The following is a 15,546-nucleotide window of genomic DNA, read 5'->3' as shown; positions in this document are numbered from 1 at the left end:
ACACCGTCGTCTCCATCTGTTCCAACAGCAACTACAACCAGTGCACCAGCTTCAGCAACTCCAGAATTTGTCACGCCACCAGCAAATGATGATGATCGACTCGATGCTGCTCATAGCGACACACCAGTTCGCTATCGTATGGTCGAGAATCTGATTGGAGAAGAAGAACCACTGCCAGGGCTCGCGTCACGCAATCTTGGCAATGAGCTGCACTTGGCCAGCACGGGGGAGCCGTGCTCATTCGCTGAAGCTGAGCGAGACAAGGCATGGCAGGCAGCTATGCGTGAGGAAATTGACGCGGTGGAGCAGAACAAGACATGGGAGCTTGTCGATTTGCCACATGGGCATCGACCAATAGGCCTCAAATGGGTCTACAAACTGAAGAAAAATGAAGCCGGCGAAGTGATCAAGCACAAAGCACGGCTGGTCGCTCGTGGCTTTGTCCAGCAAGCCAGCATAGACTTTGAAGAAGTCTTTGCTCCCGTCGCTCGCATGGAATCAATCAGGCTGCTGCTTGCTTTGGCTGCCCAGGAGGGGTGGCCCGTCCACCACATGGACGTAAAATCTGCCTTTCTCAATGGAGAATTGAAGGAGGAAGTCTATGTGAAGCAGCCACCCGGTTTCGTCGTCACCGGAAAAGAAGGAAAGGTTTTGCGGCTGCACAAGGCCCTCTATGGCCTAAGACAGGCACCACGAGCATGGAACGCGAAGCTTGACTGCACGCTCAAGGAAATTGGATTCAAGCAGAGCAAGCACGAGCACGCGATCTACAGGCGCAACAATGGCGATGCAACTCTGCTCCTTGGAGTCTATGTAGATGATCTAATCATCACTAGTTCGTCGAAGGAAGCAATAGAGAGCTTCAAGGAAGAGATGAAGACAAAATTCCAAATGAGCGACTTGGGATTGTTGTCTTTCTATCTCGGAATTGAAGTCCAGCAGAACGAAGACGGCATCAGCCTATGTCAGGCACATTATGCCTCACATATCCTTCAGCTAGGAGGAATGGAAGGATGCAATCCTGCTCACACTCCAATGGAGGAGCGGCTCAGGCTGAGCCGTGAAAGCACAGCAGAAGAGGTGGACGCTACGGAGTACCGACGGATCGTCGGCAGCCTCTGCTACCTTGTCCACACACGGCCAGACCTAGCCTTTGCTGTTGGCTATGTGAGTCGTTTCATCGAACGACCCACAGAGGAGCACATGATGGCAGTGAAGAGAATTCTTCGCTACGTCGCCGGCACGACTCACTATGGTCTGCACTACAAGCGGAAGACAAAGGAGACACGGCTGGTTGGATACAGCGACAGTGACCTCGCCGGTGACATTGACACCAGGAAGAGCACAAGTGGCACACTATTCTTCCTTGGCAACTGCTTGGTGAGTTGGCAATCTCTCAAGCAGAGGGTGGTTGCTCTGTCTTCCTGCGAGGCAGAGTATGTAGCAGCCACGACTGCCGCAACACAAGGAATTTGGCTGGCTCGACTGCTTGGTGAACTCCATGGAAGAGAAGCCGGGGCAGTTGAACTAATGGTGGACAGAAGTCTGCCCTGGCATTAGCCAAAAATCCAGTCTTCCACGAGCGCAGCAAACATATCGATCTTCGATATCACTTCATCAGAGACTGCTTGGAAGATGGAAGCATCAGCACCAGCTACATTAGTACTTCAGATCAGCTCGCTGACATTTTGACAAAATCTCTGGGGCGAGTAAAGTTTCAGGAGCTGTGTGCTAAAATCGGGATGGTCCAAATCAAGTCAAGCATGAAGAGCAAGGATTAGGGGGTGAATTGTGAGAGTAATCCTTGCTTAGGAATTAAGGCAGCAACCTGTAGAAGCTTGTAGGGTTTTGTAGACCCTTCTAGAACTAGTGGTCAGCCCACCTTGTACCCCTATATATATAGCAGTATGCAATACAAAGACTGAAGCTTATGCAGCACAAATAAACCACCTAGCAACCTAGCCTGTGCACGTGAGGTGAAAGATCTTCTAACAGCGAAGAACTTCTAACAAGATTAACTGTAAAATGTTGCTCGTATTCAATGAACAATGCATTTTCTAATGAATTTTATGAGTATTGTTTGACAAAGCAAGTTGGCATGACCATCTTGCCAAAAGCTACATAAGGAAAATAAATGCAGGAGGTGAAATTAGAAAATAACTACATATATCTTGTATTCTGCAAAACTGAGCAGGTATCCAACATACCCATTGCCTAGTCAATGTGGTTTAGCAACATGCCCGTCCACAGCAAAATTTCTGGTAGCTGCTGGAAGTGCTAATCGTATGCCATCAAGTTCAGGGCTTGCAATTACTTGGCAACCAAGGCGCGATCTGAAACAACAAAACTGATCTAGTTCAACCGAAATAATACATTTTTTCATATTCACAAAGAAAATAAACATACGTTTCTGTAAGCCCAAATGCAAGGTCCAGCATATCATTTTCTTCATCTTCAGGATCTTCCAATTTGTTATAGTAATCTACGTCCTGAAGAAAACTTTCTGATCAACTTACAGTTTGAACTCTTTTAATTTCAATACGTTGAAGACTTAGAAGAACTGTATATAGAACTTCATACCGTTACAATCACATGGCAAGTAGAACATGCAAGAGAGCCCTCACATGCTCCTGGTGATTATAACAGAACAACACACAAGTTAGAAGTATATTATCGTAAAGTTCGGATTTTTGTGTGCTTCAAACCAACATGAAGTACAGTTCAAAGGAAAAGAAGAAGCGACAAAATGAACAGAGGTATAGAATGACAGGATGGTAAGGTGGCGTGTTTGAACAACATAAGCTGCTTAAGCTAATAGAAACAGGTGATATTAAATCCAAGGAAGCAAATGAAGACAAGTACAAGCATGTAATTACTGTCTATTGTTCTGCATTTAAATTAAAATGAGTTAAAAAAACAGAAGCGCAGAGGACCTTCAAGTTCTATGTCATTCTCATGAGCAGCTTCTAGCATTGACATTCCAATAGGAACTTTAACTAACGTTTCATCGCCGTCCTTATCAACAAATGTCACAGATATCCTGCAAAGAAAGTTCCAGTCATTAGTAATGAAGTGCCAAGTGTAGGATAAAACGTCATCAGTTTCAGAACCAAAAGCATGCATGCACATCAGATAGTAAACATAAAAACAACCCAAGGCTTTGTTTGGACTGCAGAATCTGAATTGGGAAATAGTATTGAACTTCAAATTCCGGTTCCATAGAACCATAAAAAATGCAAATCACATTATTTAAATTAAGTTAATGTCCTAAACTTTGGATAGATTATATACTCCATTCCGTAAAGGATTTGACCATGTTCAGTGATAACAATATCAATATCTACATACCAAATAAATACAATATGGAAACATATTTCACAGCGGATCTATTGGTATCGATTTAGTATTGACGTAAACTTTAAAAAGTTTGACTTAGGACAAAATTAAGATGCCCTCCTTTACAGAATGGAGGGAGTACATCATATCCAATAGACAACTGTATCACTGTATGGGGTCAAAAATCTGAAGGGACAAGTATACTCACAAAGCATATACTTGTGAAGTGTCATACTGTCATGTGGGCCCAGACCTATGGTCGCCACATGAGAATATCCCAGTAAGAAGGGGTGCCGACCCTAGAAGGATCCCAGTTATAAAGTTACGATTTTAAATCTCCTAGAGTTCCCAAAGGTTTACTTTGCATCCTTAGGTTTGTAAGCTAGCTATACAATGTCTAGCCTTTTCTTACCAATCAAATAACAAACTATCCCAATTACCTCTCGCATGATTCTCAGAACTGCCTATTTAGGTGTTGTAAACTGGGTATATAATGCCTGGTCCTTTTCTAGCCAACCAACTTAAATTATCGCATTTTACCTCCCGTGATTCTCAGCCCTGCACGTGTAGCTTGAGTGCTTGACAGTCCGTTCACGGGTGGTCATGCCTCCAAACAGACTAAGCGGCATGAGTCCGCGTCAACCTGTGGCCATGTAAGATGCCAAGTTGCTAACAGAAGCTGTCGCAAAATTATTTGGCAACAAGTTCCAATCCTCAAATGATTTAGCAACAGATGCAAATTCACGAAGCCTTAAGTTATCATAATGTACTATCCCTCTCGGCCCTTTGTAAATTCATAGCTTCCATCCATAGTCTACGTCCCGCCTAAGTGCTTCCACAGTCCAATGGTATCATCGTCAAATTGGCTGTATCAAGTGGTCAGCACAATTGGTAAGAAAGATTTATTGTGTTGGTCCACAGTCAAAGCTTACATAAACAACTAACAAATTCATCCAAGAAACATAGGGTTAATTCCATGTGTTTGGCAGTTCTGATATTTCGTATTCTGGATTAACAGTCAAGAATAATGGTCATGTTTGTTGATTTCAGAATTGCAGCAGGAAGCAAATCAATGCTGACTGACCAGGCAGTCAGGCATTTGACGGAAGAAATCTAAACCAACATTCAGGTGCGAATATGCATAGTTTCCACAACGCTTGGCTTGCAGCATGGGACAATCATGCCAAGAGATTGACAGGTGCCAGACGTTTAAGGCGCAACAATGCTCTCATTTTTCCATACAAATTACGTACACGGCCTAGATTTTTTTAGAGTATTGTAGTGTAGGTTGGCTCAACCCTCAACTGAGATATAATTATCATGGATATAACCCCTTACCAATGCAGAGATAAAGCGGATATTAATGTTTAGAAGAGGTAAGACTATATATTGCAAAATTGAATGCATTGACAATACATAAGAACATTTAAATATTTTACGCTACAGCCAACAGTAATAGCCCACAGACCAAGCGTCAACAATAAAAACCTTACTTAGCCTGCAGATCTTTGCTCCTGTCACTGGCTTTAGCATCTGTGGCGGAACAGAAGAAATAATTCCCCTGAAACGAATTTCATTCGTTATTCTACATCACAATTTGGATTTAAATAACCCACAAGAAATAAAAGAAGAACACGCACACAATTGTATTTCTGCACGTCTTTCGAAACATCACAGCTGATAGCTATGTAAACTACATTATAGTAACATTTTTAATGATAAAAGGTTCTGGAGAATAGGGATACATCATACATTTAGGAACGCTCGAAGGCGTAACAACAATTTGCAGTAACCAGTGACATATTTTATAAAAGGTGGCAATAAATTCAGACTAATCAAAGAAATCCTAAAAAAGGTACTTGGGGGGGGGGGGGGGGGGAACTTTCGCCAATGCAGCGTTCGGGAGAGAGGGAGGGAGGGAGGGAGCTGACCACTTGGTTCATACAAGATCGAATGGCTTGTTCCTGGTTCCTTGAAGGTACTGAATTTTGACCTGATAAGTAAGCTCAGAATAACTCAGTCCATGCAGAAAACAAAAGGATAGACATTAGACTGAAGATGCTACAACAACTACAGATACATTTCTTTCAAAGCGTGGTTCTAAACATAAAATGGGAACAGCTACATTGTGGAAAAGCATGAATACTACTACCGCCTCCAAATCATCTAAACATATATATTACATTTCGTTCTAACGTGTAAATTGTAGAAAAATGAGCAGGTCGATCCAACTTACCTACCTGCATGATTTAGCACTATTCGAAAATCAAGGTGAACAATGAGACACCACATCAATACTCTTGATAGTGAGTTTGCGAGCACTCTGCTGTAGATATTGCCGAAATTCCTTAGTACAAACACAAACACCAATTCCATGGGAAATACTAAAGCCCACAAACTAGTACCTACCTGCCAGCTACCAGAGCTAGGGTTAACTCTGTGAAACCAAACAGCAAAAAAATCAGTGTACGACGACCGACGGGTATCCGTTGGTGCTTCTTCTACTTCATCAAGGAACCTCACATTTTTCTCATGTTGATCTACTAATGCCCAGCCTATGCCCACATACGGACACTCGAAACTCGGTATGTTTTTGCATCCGAATGACCTGGAGTTGGCATCCGGAGCCGTAGCATCCTGAGAGTGAGTTGAGCACTAATCTGACAGTGCACCTCAGGTTATCATTGGGAAAGCCCACGGAATACTTCGTAAGCAACTGAACTCTAACCGAGACATAAAAAGAAAAACCAACGGAGCAGAAGAAAAAGAAATCGCAAAATCGCGGCTTCACGGTACAGTGGGGAGGGGAGATCACCTGGCCTCGCCCGGTTCAGGGCATGGACGCCGATACGGGAGATCCGCGAAAGCATCTGCACCAGCGGGGTAAAACGGAGACAGCCGAAGCGACAGCAGCAGATTCGGGGCGCTGGTTGGGGCCTGGGGGGAGCAGCGAAGGAGGAAGAAGAGGAGTGCGGCTTCTACTCTTGAGAACGGAGTCGAAGGCAAGCGCGGAGCGGCGGACCGAGCGGGTGGGCTGGGCTGGAGGCCCAGTTAAAGAGCATTGGTGATGGTTCTGCGCAGGTAGTTGGGTTGTTTCTCACGCGTTGTCGGGCCAAACTACGAATGAGTCCACCATTATCGAACCGAACCGGCGATCTTGAGTCTTGACAGTCGATGAAAGCAAAAAATGGTGATTCTTGACAGTTGATGAAGGCAAAACGATGGTGATCAAACTAGCAAAACATGGAGACGCGGGGAATCGAACCCCGTGCCTCTCGCATGCGAAGCGAGCGCTCTACCATATGAGCTACGTCCCCATTTTGATTGTTGTCAGCTTTAAACCATTTTATTCTAATAAATGGTTAGTATAAACGAGCGGCTGCGGGAGTTTTCGCCGAAAATGAGCGTGGATACATGCTGAAATCGCATGAAAAAGGGCAAACGGAATTACTGCTCGTGTCGATTCAACCAAAATTGCTCGCTTCCACGTTCCCTAATTATGGTTCCATATGTATTTCGCTGTGTTCTCAAGCTTTTAGCCAGTTCAACCGGCGTCCGGCGCCGTACTTCTCCATCTGGTGACCATACCAGCTGATGTCCTTCTCCGCAAGCACCATCCCTCCCAAACGCTACCTAAATTTAATCACCTCGACAGATCGTCCTCAATCCCCTCACGTGCAGGCTGCAGGGACGACGCCCGAAAGCGAGCCTGCCGGGTCCCCATTCCCCTGGGGCGGACACGACGCGGCCGTAGTTCAGGGAGGCAGCTTCCAGAGACCCGGGCAGGTGGCGCGGGCGCAGCCGAGAGCCGACCCATCCACGTACGCAGCGCCTGATCGCTAGCCATACCTGCACGGACTGAAGAAGCACGGCAACCTCTAGCTCCTCAACATCTGTGTTTGTGTGCGCGGAATCAAGCAGCAGCGTACCATCGCGCTGGCAAAGTGTCAAATTCAGTAGTACTGTAAATCTTAGCTTCAAAGTTGCGCCAAAGTGCTGGGCAACGAGCGATAAAGAACCCCCCCCCCCCGGAAAAATATCACCAGCAAACACTTGCGATCTGTCAAACATCACGAGCCCCACCATTTTGACCTTAACCGTACAGAGAGCACAGTAGTATCAATGAATTTTCAGATTAAGACGACCTTTCCCATCGATCTGACAGGGAACTAGATCGAGCCCAATTATTGGTGCCAATTTCCGCAGGGCACAACCATCTCGATAACACACCTGATAATTAAAGGGTAGTCCAGTCCAGATTCAGTATGTTCAGAACACGCTTAATTCGCCATGCATTATTGCAGAGATATTTTACACTGCATTAGCACATGCCTTCTTCCGCCTTGTACAAACAAAGGCAGTGGAGAGCCGAGCAGGCCACAGTAACATCAGCTCGCACACCCAAGCCACCCCCTCTACTAGCACTAGTAGGACGACACCACAGTACAGTACACAATCACATCGGTCTCATTCGCTTCAGGTCATAGCCAGCCGGTTTCCCTACCATTTTTCCTTCAGCTGCTAGGACTTCGATCTACACGGTGACACATATACCATACGTAGAGGTTTACAGCGGAGGTACATAACTGACATATATACTGGGACAAGCTGAAATTAGAGGACAAGAGGTCGATCTTGTGATCCGTCTTCAGGGTCCTTGCAGCTGAGTGCTCTCGTTGTGCTTGTGCAGCTCTTTTTGCCTCCGCGGAGCAGCTTCAGCGGTCCAGCGAGCTGATCACCACCCTGTCAATAGCCCCAATACATCCTTCAGAATTAGACCCAAGGGCTACTAGCTATTGACATGCAGCAAAAAATGTGAAGTATACTCTGAACTCTGAAGACGCACCAGTCGTAGACGGTCGGGCTCCTTGGGGTGCCAGGGCTTGCCGCGTCCATGCCGTCGGCGGCGGCCATCCTGCCTTTCCGGCGCAGCTTACTCCACCCGTCTCCCCTAGGTGTTCTCGCTGCCGAATCCCAAAGATTATACATCACACCGAACGTGATCAGCCCTTCCGCTGTAGCGCAAGAGAGGAAGAGATGGGATTAATTAAGGCAAATTAAGTACCTGTGCCGAAGGGGGAGTCCGGGACGCTGGCCGGGGACGAGGGCGCGGATCCGCCGGCCTCGCTGCCCGCGGACGGCACGGACAGAGCCGGCGGGCGGAGGATGGTGATGCTCCGCGTCACCGCCGGCGCGTCGGCCGGCGGCGCGGCCGCCGCCGTGGAGGACGGGGAGAAGGAGGCGTACTTGCGGAGCTTGCCGAGGCCGGACTCCGGCCGCGGCCCGGCCACCGTGTCGTCCCACAGCTGGTCAAGGAGTCCCATGCAAACCTGCGCGCGTTTCAACGTACGTACGTGTGCGTCTATGATCAGATCAGATCTCTCTTCCTCTGTTTCTTCTTCGTTTCGAGAGTTCTTGACAGGCAGGCGCAGGGAGAGAGGGGGGGGGGAGAGATTACCTTGGTATTGAGGTGTTTGTGACGCCGTGTATCCTTCTCCTTCCTTCCTTCATTGTTGGAGGGAGCAAGGGGGGGGAAGATTTATAGAGGAGTTTTGGGGGACGGAGGGGGAGCACGTATGTAGGCGAGATATTTGGAGGGCATTGTGTAATTTTGGATTTCACGCTTTCTGTTTCTCGGCTCCGTCTTCTCCGGTTAGCTCGGCTCGTGCGGTCCAGCTTATCTCAGGTTGTTTTTGGCATCCACGACTGTGGTAATTAACCAGGTAAAACGGATAGCGTAGGGTTATTTTTAGCATTTTATCGCAAAGAACGGATAACGAGTCAAACAATTTCGGATAAGGCTGTCACTCAAAATAGTACTCAATAATTAGCCGATCTCGCCAGGGAACGGAGCCTCCTCGACTCATTTGCATGCAAACTTTAATTTTGGTTCCAGGTACTAAGCTAATACAAAAAAAATACTTGGCTTGATATACTTCCATATTTGTAAGTGTTGCGATTGGTTAATTCTAGGGTGTCCGAGGTCAATTAATCTGCCTTTTTGAACAATCAATCATGCTCATGTTGTAAACTTGATTTAAGTGCATTGCTCTAACATCACGTAAAAAAGCAACAAGTTAGCTACTCCGTATTGCTTATATATTGCAGATTCAGTACAATTCTGTCCGGAGGGAGCATTACAAACAGGCAAGCAGACTATCTTAACCCGTTGTAATTTCTTATATTGGTCAATGGTTAAAGATGTTTTCCAGCTATTGCGTGAGACATTGTATTACTGTACGCTTATACTTCGTCTCTTTCGAACACATTAGTATGTAACTTGATTTAATATTCTGCTCAACGCACAAAAGGATACTGTAGTGGCAGATATCTCCACCCAATGTATATGTGTACAAGGCATAGCTAGTATCGCAGTAATATGCTTTTTTTTAAAGGGCATGTCATTAGTATGCTACTCCTGTCCTAAATAATAGTACTATAAATCTATAATGTTCTAAATTTGCCATAAAGGTATGCTAGGAATATATATTGACTGATTTAATAAAACTAATCCAGAGGTGCAGATGTTGTTAAATGTTTCTCGAATTTTAGAAAAATTGACTTCAAACAAAGATATATAGAACATCTTATATTCTTAAGCGGTCAAAATATTTTATATTGTTGTTTTCATCGAACGTGTCACTGCACTTGCAGCCCGGTAGGCAAAGAGGACACTGCCGATCATACGGCTCAAGCCCATGTGCTCCCACACCGTCCGGAACTGAACTCTCGAAGGGTGTGATCCCTATTACCTACGGAAGACGGCGTCTTGTATTCTTGCGAGCTTTTCTTCCAGTATACACTCCGCGTTGAATAATCACTCGCGAATGGTCACCGCTCCGAGCCGTAGCTGAGCCGAGACCGGCTCGGCTTGGGAGCCCGGTGACGAGCCTGACCGGTTTTAGGCATTTGACCGGGCGGGCCCACTCTGGAGGCCCACATGACCGCCCGGAGCAGATAAGACCCACTGCTTAAAGCCAAATCTAGCACGACACGTAGTGGGGCATACGTGCTGTTACCAGCGCACTTTAGATTAGACGGACTAATGACGGTTTTGATCAGTCGTCGGATGCGGACGAGGAGGGCTACGATGAGACGAGGCTAAAAGCATGATGGACCCCTCCAAAAAAAAAAAACATGATGGGCTTCCAACGCAGGCACATGGATTGGAAGATTCTAGAGCTGCATCGTTGCCTCGGTATTTTGAGCTAGGCACATGGACCCGATTGGACCGTTTTTAAAAAAAAATTGGTTGTGGCTTGTTGACGTGTGTGTGGCCTCTAGCTCTCTCGCGTCAGTTCCAGACGGTTCGGCCCTCGGCAGCGCCCTTTGATCTTGTAGTTTAATCGAACCTGGACTGAACCTGCATGCCAACTTCTCTTCGTATGCTCGTCTACGAGCAGTATCGACCTATAGGAGTATATGAATCCGCGATCATAATTCTGAATTTGTATTCTCGTAGTTCAGTATGAAACCAATTAGGGTCCCTGTGCGATCAGTTGGGACCTGGGTACACTGGTACCAGTACATTTCAGAATCTATTCTCAGTGGAGACTGGACGTTACCCCGGCCAGTTACCACCAAACTCGGTTCCCATTGGAGCAAGTAAATCGCCATCGGATTAGGTAAAGTTGCGGTAAAGCAAACGTTATCCGAAAACTCAGGAAAAGAGAGAAAACAATTCGACCATGCATGTGACAGAGCTTAGGATCGGTGAATTGCCTTTTGCCCCTTTATTCCTCGATTGCTCTTGTCAGTTTCATTGCCGTAGCCCGACATCAGTTCACCGCACTTCACCATCAGCATGGGCCTTTTTCCTCCAAGAACGGGTCGTCGCCCCCAAGTGGCGGCTAGAGAAGAGGCAGAAATTAAGCAGCGGTCAATTTCGGAAGATATACTCTCGGACGCTTTCGTGCTGGAGCTTCTTCTTCCAGTTGCATATGGTGACGAGTCAGTCACCATGACCCGTGTGACACGGAGATCGATCAAGATATTTAATACTCCCTCCGTCGCATATTAAATGATTTAAATTTGTCTAAATATGAATGTACTATGACTAAAACACGTCTAAATATATATAATAAAAAACCATTTAATATGGGACGGACAAGTACGCTCAACAACCTTCAACTCCTCGCAAAAAAAAAAACAACATTCAATACATTTTTCGAGATAAAGTAGTGCGGTTTGTTTTCCTCTCATATACATTTTTCGATCACGCTGTCACTGGTTACTACTCCACGTAGAAAGAAAGGATCAAAAGTGCATACGGTGACGAGTCAGTGACCGTGACCCGTGTGACGGAGATCGATCAAGATATCTAATACTCCTTCCGTCGCATATTAAATGATTCAAATTTTTAATATGAATGTACTATGACTAAAATACATCTAAATATATGTAATAAAAAATCATTTAATATGGGACGTGACAGGTACGTCTTGCATGAATCAACAACCTTCAACTCCTCGCAAGAAAAAAAACAACCTTCAATACATTTTTCGAGATAAAGTAGTGCGGTTTATTGCGCCGGCCGGGTCTATGTTGGAGCCGCGGCGAGGCCGCAGAGGTTACCGACGACGGTTGGGTAGAGAGCGGCGAACGGGGAGCCGGAGAACGTGGCGCGGTAGCACTCTTCGCCGACCGTCTCCAGCGCGCGGCAGCAGCGATTGCCGCCGCGGACGCCGAAGAAGGACCTGACGATGTCGATCGTGCAGTGCTCCACCACCGCCCGCGCCGCGGTCCGGCGGCAGCAGACTGCGGCGGGCGCCTCGGCCGCGACGACGGCCCGGACCGGCGGACGCTGCAAGGTCGCCTCGTCGGCTACTGCTACGACAGAGGTACGGAGGTGTGCCACCAGTAGCAGGAGCGTGACGACGAATGGTGGACGGGATGGCTGCCGGGACATGTTGGAAAGCTGGAACAATTTTGCTCGTGAATGTGTCATTGGCATGGAATTAGTATGTGTTATAAGCAACGTGCGTTCTTTTTGACAATAGCAATGCGGGCGCGTTTGTTTGTTGATCTGGAAACTGCACCGGGTTCAGAGATAAAAAAAAAAGTGGTGGCTGGTAGTTCCGTTTCGAAAAGAAAAAAAGTGGTGGCCGGTAGTAACGCTTGCTAGAGTTTATTCTGGAAGGAAGGCCTGCAAGAGTTCGTAATAGCAGTACGATTATTCACCCAACCTGGTAAACAAAACCGATTATTCACCCAAAGTTCCAGACTGCATGGAATTACGAGAAATTTCGTAACTACTTGTTGGGCCAGGCCCAGAAAGATCCAACTAAGGAAGATCCATATCTGCCTATCTGGACCGGTTAGCGTATCAACGTTTTAGGCTCTCGAAGAAGCTACTTCATGGGCCAAGTGTCATGACCCGCGGTTTAAAGTACCCTTGTAGGTGGACCTTTTAATCAGTGACCAGCCAGTGAAGCACGGCCCGTCGTGTATCATCTGATCAAACGCCCTACGATTGTATCGTTAGGTTTTCCACGAACGAGAGCTGAACTAGCCGCCGTCATCGAAAATTTTGTTGTTCCCCCGCCTCCGGCTGCTGCGTGAGGTGGGGGACCTCGGTTCCTTCTAAGAGCGTTTAAAACTGTTTGCTTATATCAATTGTTTGGCTCGGCAATGTTATGATGGAGGTTGCGATGCCGTCGTAGTATTATGATTTTTCCTCTGTTGTGGTGGTGTCTCTATGGACGTTGCTGCGGAGCCAGAGATTTTTAGTCCCCATAGGTTTAATGTATCCGATCTTGCGGATCTTGGGTTTGTGTACTCGCAGATTCGTTTATACGTATCTGTTGAGTTTTTGTTTGTGCGTCATGGTGCTTTTGTTGGTATTATCTTTTGTAATTCTGGAATTCTTCTCTGGCGTTTTGGTGAAGATATTGCGGTTCGACGACCTGCACTTTTAGAGGATCATCCCCGGCCCAAGTACGTTCAAAACTCACGACTTCTTATCTTTTTGGATGAGCGACTCAAGGAGCTTCTCAAAACCTTCAAAGGTAGTCAAGTTCGTGAAGGGATACCAGTGTCGTTGTTGCTACTCCATTCTGATTACAGTCTCTATGTTCTCAGCAATATTTCATGTTGCAAAATATGATATCACGAAGCAGATGTCTTTAAGAGATTTTATTTTAATTCTTAATTATAGAAGTTACTTTGTAGTTTCTATAATCCATGATCGAAAGCATTGTATCTGTAATGGTTCTCGCGTTTGAATAAAGTTACAGATTTTTCTAAAAAAAAAGTGCCCGGCCGGTGATTTTTCATCCCTTCAAATGTTTTCAATACTACCTAAGGTAGCCTAGCCCTTAAGAAATTCATAGGTCCAGCTGTAATATGCACCGGCGGTGTGGTTGCATGACTAAAGTAAAGCATAGCCTTATTCCTTACACAAAGTCATGAACTCAGGATGGAATTTCCCTGAAAAAAGGTCATGCTGGATTTGGAAGCACTGGAAGCTTATGCTAGCTAACCAGCACTGCTCGTCGGTGATCTCTTTTCGACATATGTCGCTTTTAATGTCAGATTTCAGACTAACCAAAAGACCATACATCCAGCTGGAATCCCTGTGCATGTGGGGTACTTACAGATTTAAAACCTCGTAGTACTAGTACTACATAAACACCGCATTTTATAACATTAGGAAATTAAATGCTACAAGTTGGCCATTCCAAAAGAAACACGGGAACACCCTGGCCGGCGTACTGAACCAGTCTATTGGACAGAGCATTTCTGTAGGAATTTGAAGGTTTCAAACCCTTACAAATATTTTGTATAGGTATAGACTTTTGGACAGAGTATTTCCATAACAGCCTGTTTGGCATTCATCATTTGGATCTAGAATTTTAGAATTCATTTTGTTGTAATATAATAAAATCCTTATATGAATCCGACTATAATCCTACGTGGCGGCGACCAAGTCAACAAATTCCAAAGACCGATCAACTTGCCAACAAGTCATAGCCATGCCAATTAGACGCCGGTCAAAGGAGTCAACGAGTCTAGCCTCTCATGTCATGGTCAAAAGAGAAGAGGATCTTGCGTAGGGGCCAAGAAAGGTGTAGCGATGAGTTACCACTTTGCCCTCACTTTCTCTCTCCCCCAAGGGTAGTCATGGTCTTTTGTCATGTACCCTTAGGCTATAAATACCCCTCCATGGGGGCATGTATCATTCACTCTCCATTGAAATAAGATCAAAGGAGAGAAAGCTAGAACCCCCTAAGTAGCCCGCTCTCGAGTACTTGGGTCAAGCCTAGTCTTGACTCGACCTCGGGGACGCACCTTAGGAAGCTTAGTTTCGAGGTTCCGAGTCGTCTAGTATGGCCTCGACTCGAAATAGAGGGATCGGATTAGAGTCTCGAGGGTATCCTAACCTCGCTAATTGGGAAGACGAGTTCGGTCCAAGTCCGAGACGGTCCCGAAAGATCTCTTGCTATAGGTGACTTGGAAAGACGAGTTCGGTCCAAGCACGCACTTGGCTAACGACCCCCTCGAAGTCTCTCCTAACATAGGACTAAGTCGTACCCGCAGGGTCGACCGAATCTATTCAAAAAATATCGACGTGTCAACTTGTCCAAGTGTACGGCGACCTTCGCTATAAGGCCGGCGTACACACCCTACATACTATTCTCACACTTGTGTCATCGAGCATTAGCATCCCTTACTCCTGTTGTTTTCTAAAACAACAACACATTTTGAATTGCAGAAACCAACTTGTTTGGTTGGCACGGAATTGCCCATAGAAATTCAATCTCAAATTCTATGGGATCACATTATAACTAATCCCAATTCCTCTAAAAAATCCATCATTTCTCTGGAATTGTATCTCACTCTACAAATTCATATGGTAGACAAACATGATTTTTGAATCCAGAAATCAAATTTAACCATATAAAATCCTATCAAAAATTGGATTTAATTTCATTTCTGCCAAATGAAATGAAAGGATTAGTGCCAAACGAATTGTAAGAATTTTACGTCTTCGATCTTTGGGAATATTTTGTAGGGAGGTCTTTGGGACAAAAGTAATAAGACATCAAAAAAATCCTCTAGATTGCGTTTCTACACCCAATCTTATGGCAAGAGGTTGGATCTAGAAACCTTTTGCGTGCGTCTATCCATCATCTTAAATTCAAGGATATAACATTTCAGTCCTATGTTTTTCTGTTTCCTCTTTTTTTTTTTAATCATGCGATTGAAAGG

General features: G+C 45.6%; 3 protein-coding genes and 1 non-coding gene across 5 annotated transcripts; all 4 read right to left on the bottom strand.

The window, feature by feature from the left end:
* Positions 1–2,014: 2,014 nt before the first annotated feature.
* LOC100841673 (adrenodoxin-like protein 2, mitochondrial) lies at positions 2,015–6,337 on the bottom strand. 2 transcript variants are annotated; one of them, XM_014903207.2, is made up of 7 exons: positions 6,152–6,337; positions 5,268–5,329; positions 4,830–4,897; positions 2,934–3,040; positions 2,581–2,630; positions 2,407–2,489; positions 2,015–2,333 (listed from the first exon to the last, which is right to left on the bottom strand). In XM_014903207.2, the coding sequence occupies exons 1-7, from the start codon at positions 6,204–6,206 to the stop codon at positions 2,219–2,221; spliced, it is 540 nt and encodes a 179-aa protein (XP_014758693.1). In that variant the 5' UTR covers positions 6,207–6,337; the 3' UTR covers positions 2,015–2,218. The 2 variants fall into 2 exon arrangements, with proteins under 2 accessions (XP_014758693.1, XP_010238199.1); XM_010239897.3 differs by lacking the exon at positions 6,152–6,337 and adding an exon at positions 3,877–4,202 and having other exon boundaries at positions 5,268–5,335.
* Positions 6,338–6,580: 243 nt separating this feature from the next.
* TRNAA-CGC lies at positions 6,581–6,653 on the bottom strand. The gene has a single exon. It is a non-coding gene; the product is annotated as a tRNA-Ala (tRNA).
* Positions 6,654–7,595: 942 nt separating this feature from the next.
* Positions 7,596–8,940, bottom strand: LOC100826495 (dormancy-associated protein homolog 3). Its single transcript, XM_003578117.4, has 4 exons — positions 8,795–8,940; positions 8,402–8,666; positions 8,183–8,300; positions 7,596–8,079 (listed from the first exon to the last, which is right to left on the bottom strand). The coding sequence occupies exons 2-4, from the start codon at positions 8,658–8,660 to the stop codon at positions 8,052–8,054; spliced, it is 405 nt and encodes a 134-aa protein (XP_003578165.1). The 5' UTR covers positions 8,661–8,666; positions 8,795–8,940; the 3' UTR covers positions 7,596–8,051.
* Positions 8,941–11,676: 2,736 nt separating this feature from the next.
* On the bottom strand, positions 11,677–12,435 carry LOC112268867. The gene has a single exon (XM_024455062.1). It carries the CDS (start codon positions 12,287–12,289, stop codon positions 11,876–11,878), a length of 414 nt encoding a protein of 137 aa, XP_024310830.1. The 5' UTR covers positions 12,290–12,435; the 3' UTR covers positions 11,677–11,875.
* Between the last annotated feature and the right edge of the window lie 3,111 nt (positions 12,436–15,546).

The sequence above is a fragment of the Brachypodium distachyon genome, chromosome 4, assembly GCF_000005505.3.
Source record: "Brachypodium distachyon strain Bd21 chromosome 4, Brachypodium_distachyon_v3.0, whole genome shotgun sequence".
Taxonomy (NCBI): Eukaryota; Viridiplantae; Streptophyta; class Magnoliopsida; order Poales; family Poaceae; genus Brachypodium; species Brachypodium distachyon.
The sequence above is the reverse complement of the archived record's forward strand: the minus strand, read 5'-3'. Positions and strand labels throughout refer to the sequence as shown.

Bases quoted from the DNA above. Each gene is read 5' to 3' on its own strand.
- LOC100841673 (XM_014903207.2), bottom strand. From the start codon at position 6,206: ATGCTTTCGCGGATCTCCCGTATCGGCGTCCATGCCCTGAACCGGGCG. The intron at 4,898-5,267 runs GTCAGCTCCCTC...AATTCGTTTCAG, and splicing joins GATCTTGTATGAACCAAGTG to GGGAATTATTTCTTCTGTTC. The intron at 2,490-2,580 runs GTATGAAGTTCT...AGTTTTCTTCAG, and splicing joins CTTGCCATGTGATTGTAACG to GACGTAGATTACTATAACAA.
- LOC100826495 (XM_003578117.4), bottom strand. From the start codon at position 8,660: ATGGGACTCCTTGACCAGCTGTGGGACGACACGGTGGCCGGGCCGCGG. The intron at 8,301-8,401 runs GTACTTAATTTG...GGGATTCGGCAG, and splicing joins GGACTCCCCCTTCGGCACAG to CGAGAACACCTAGGGGAGAC. The intron at 8,080-8,182 runs GTGCGTCTTCAG...GGCTATTGACAG, and splicing joins AGCCCGACCGTCTACGACTG to GGTGGTGATCAGCTCGCTGG.
- LOC112268867 (XM_024455062.1), bottom strand. From the start codon at position 12,289: ATGCCAATGACACATTCACGAGCAAAATTGTTCCAGCTTTCCAACATG.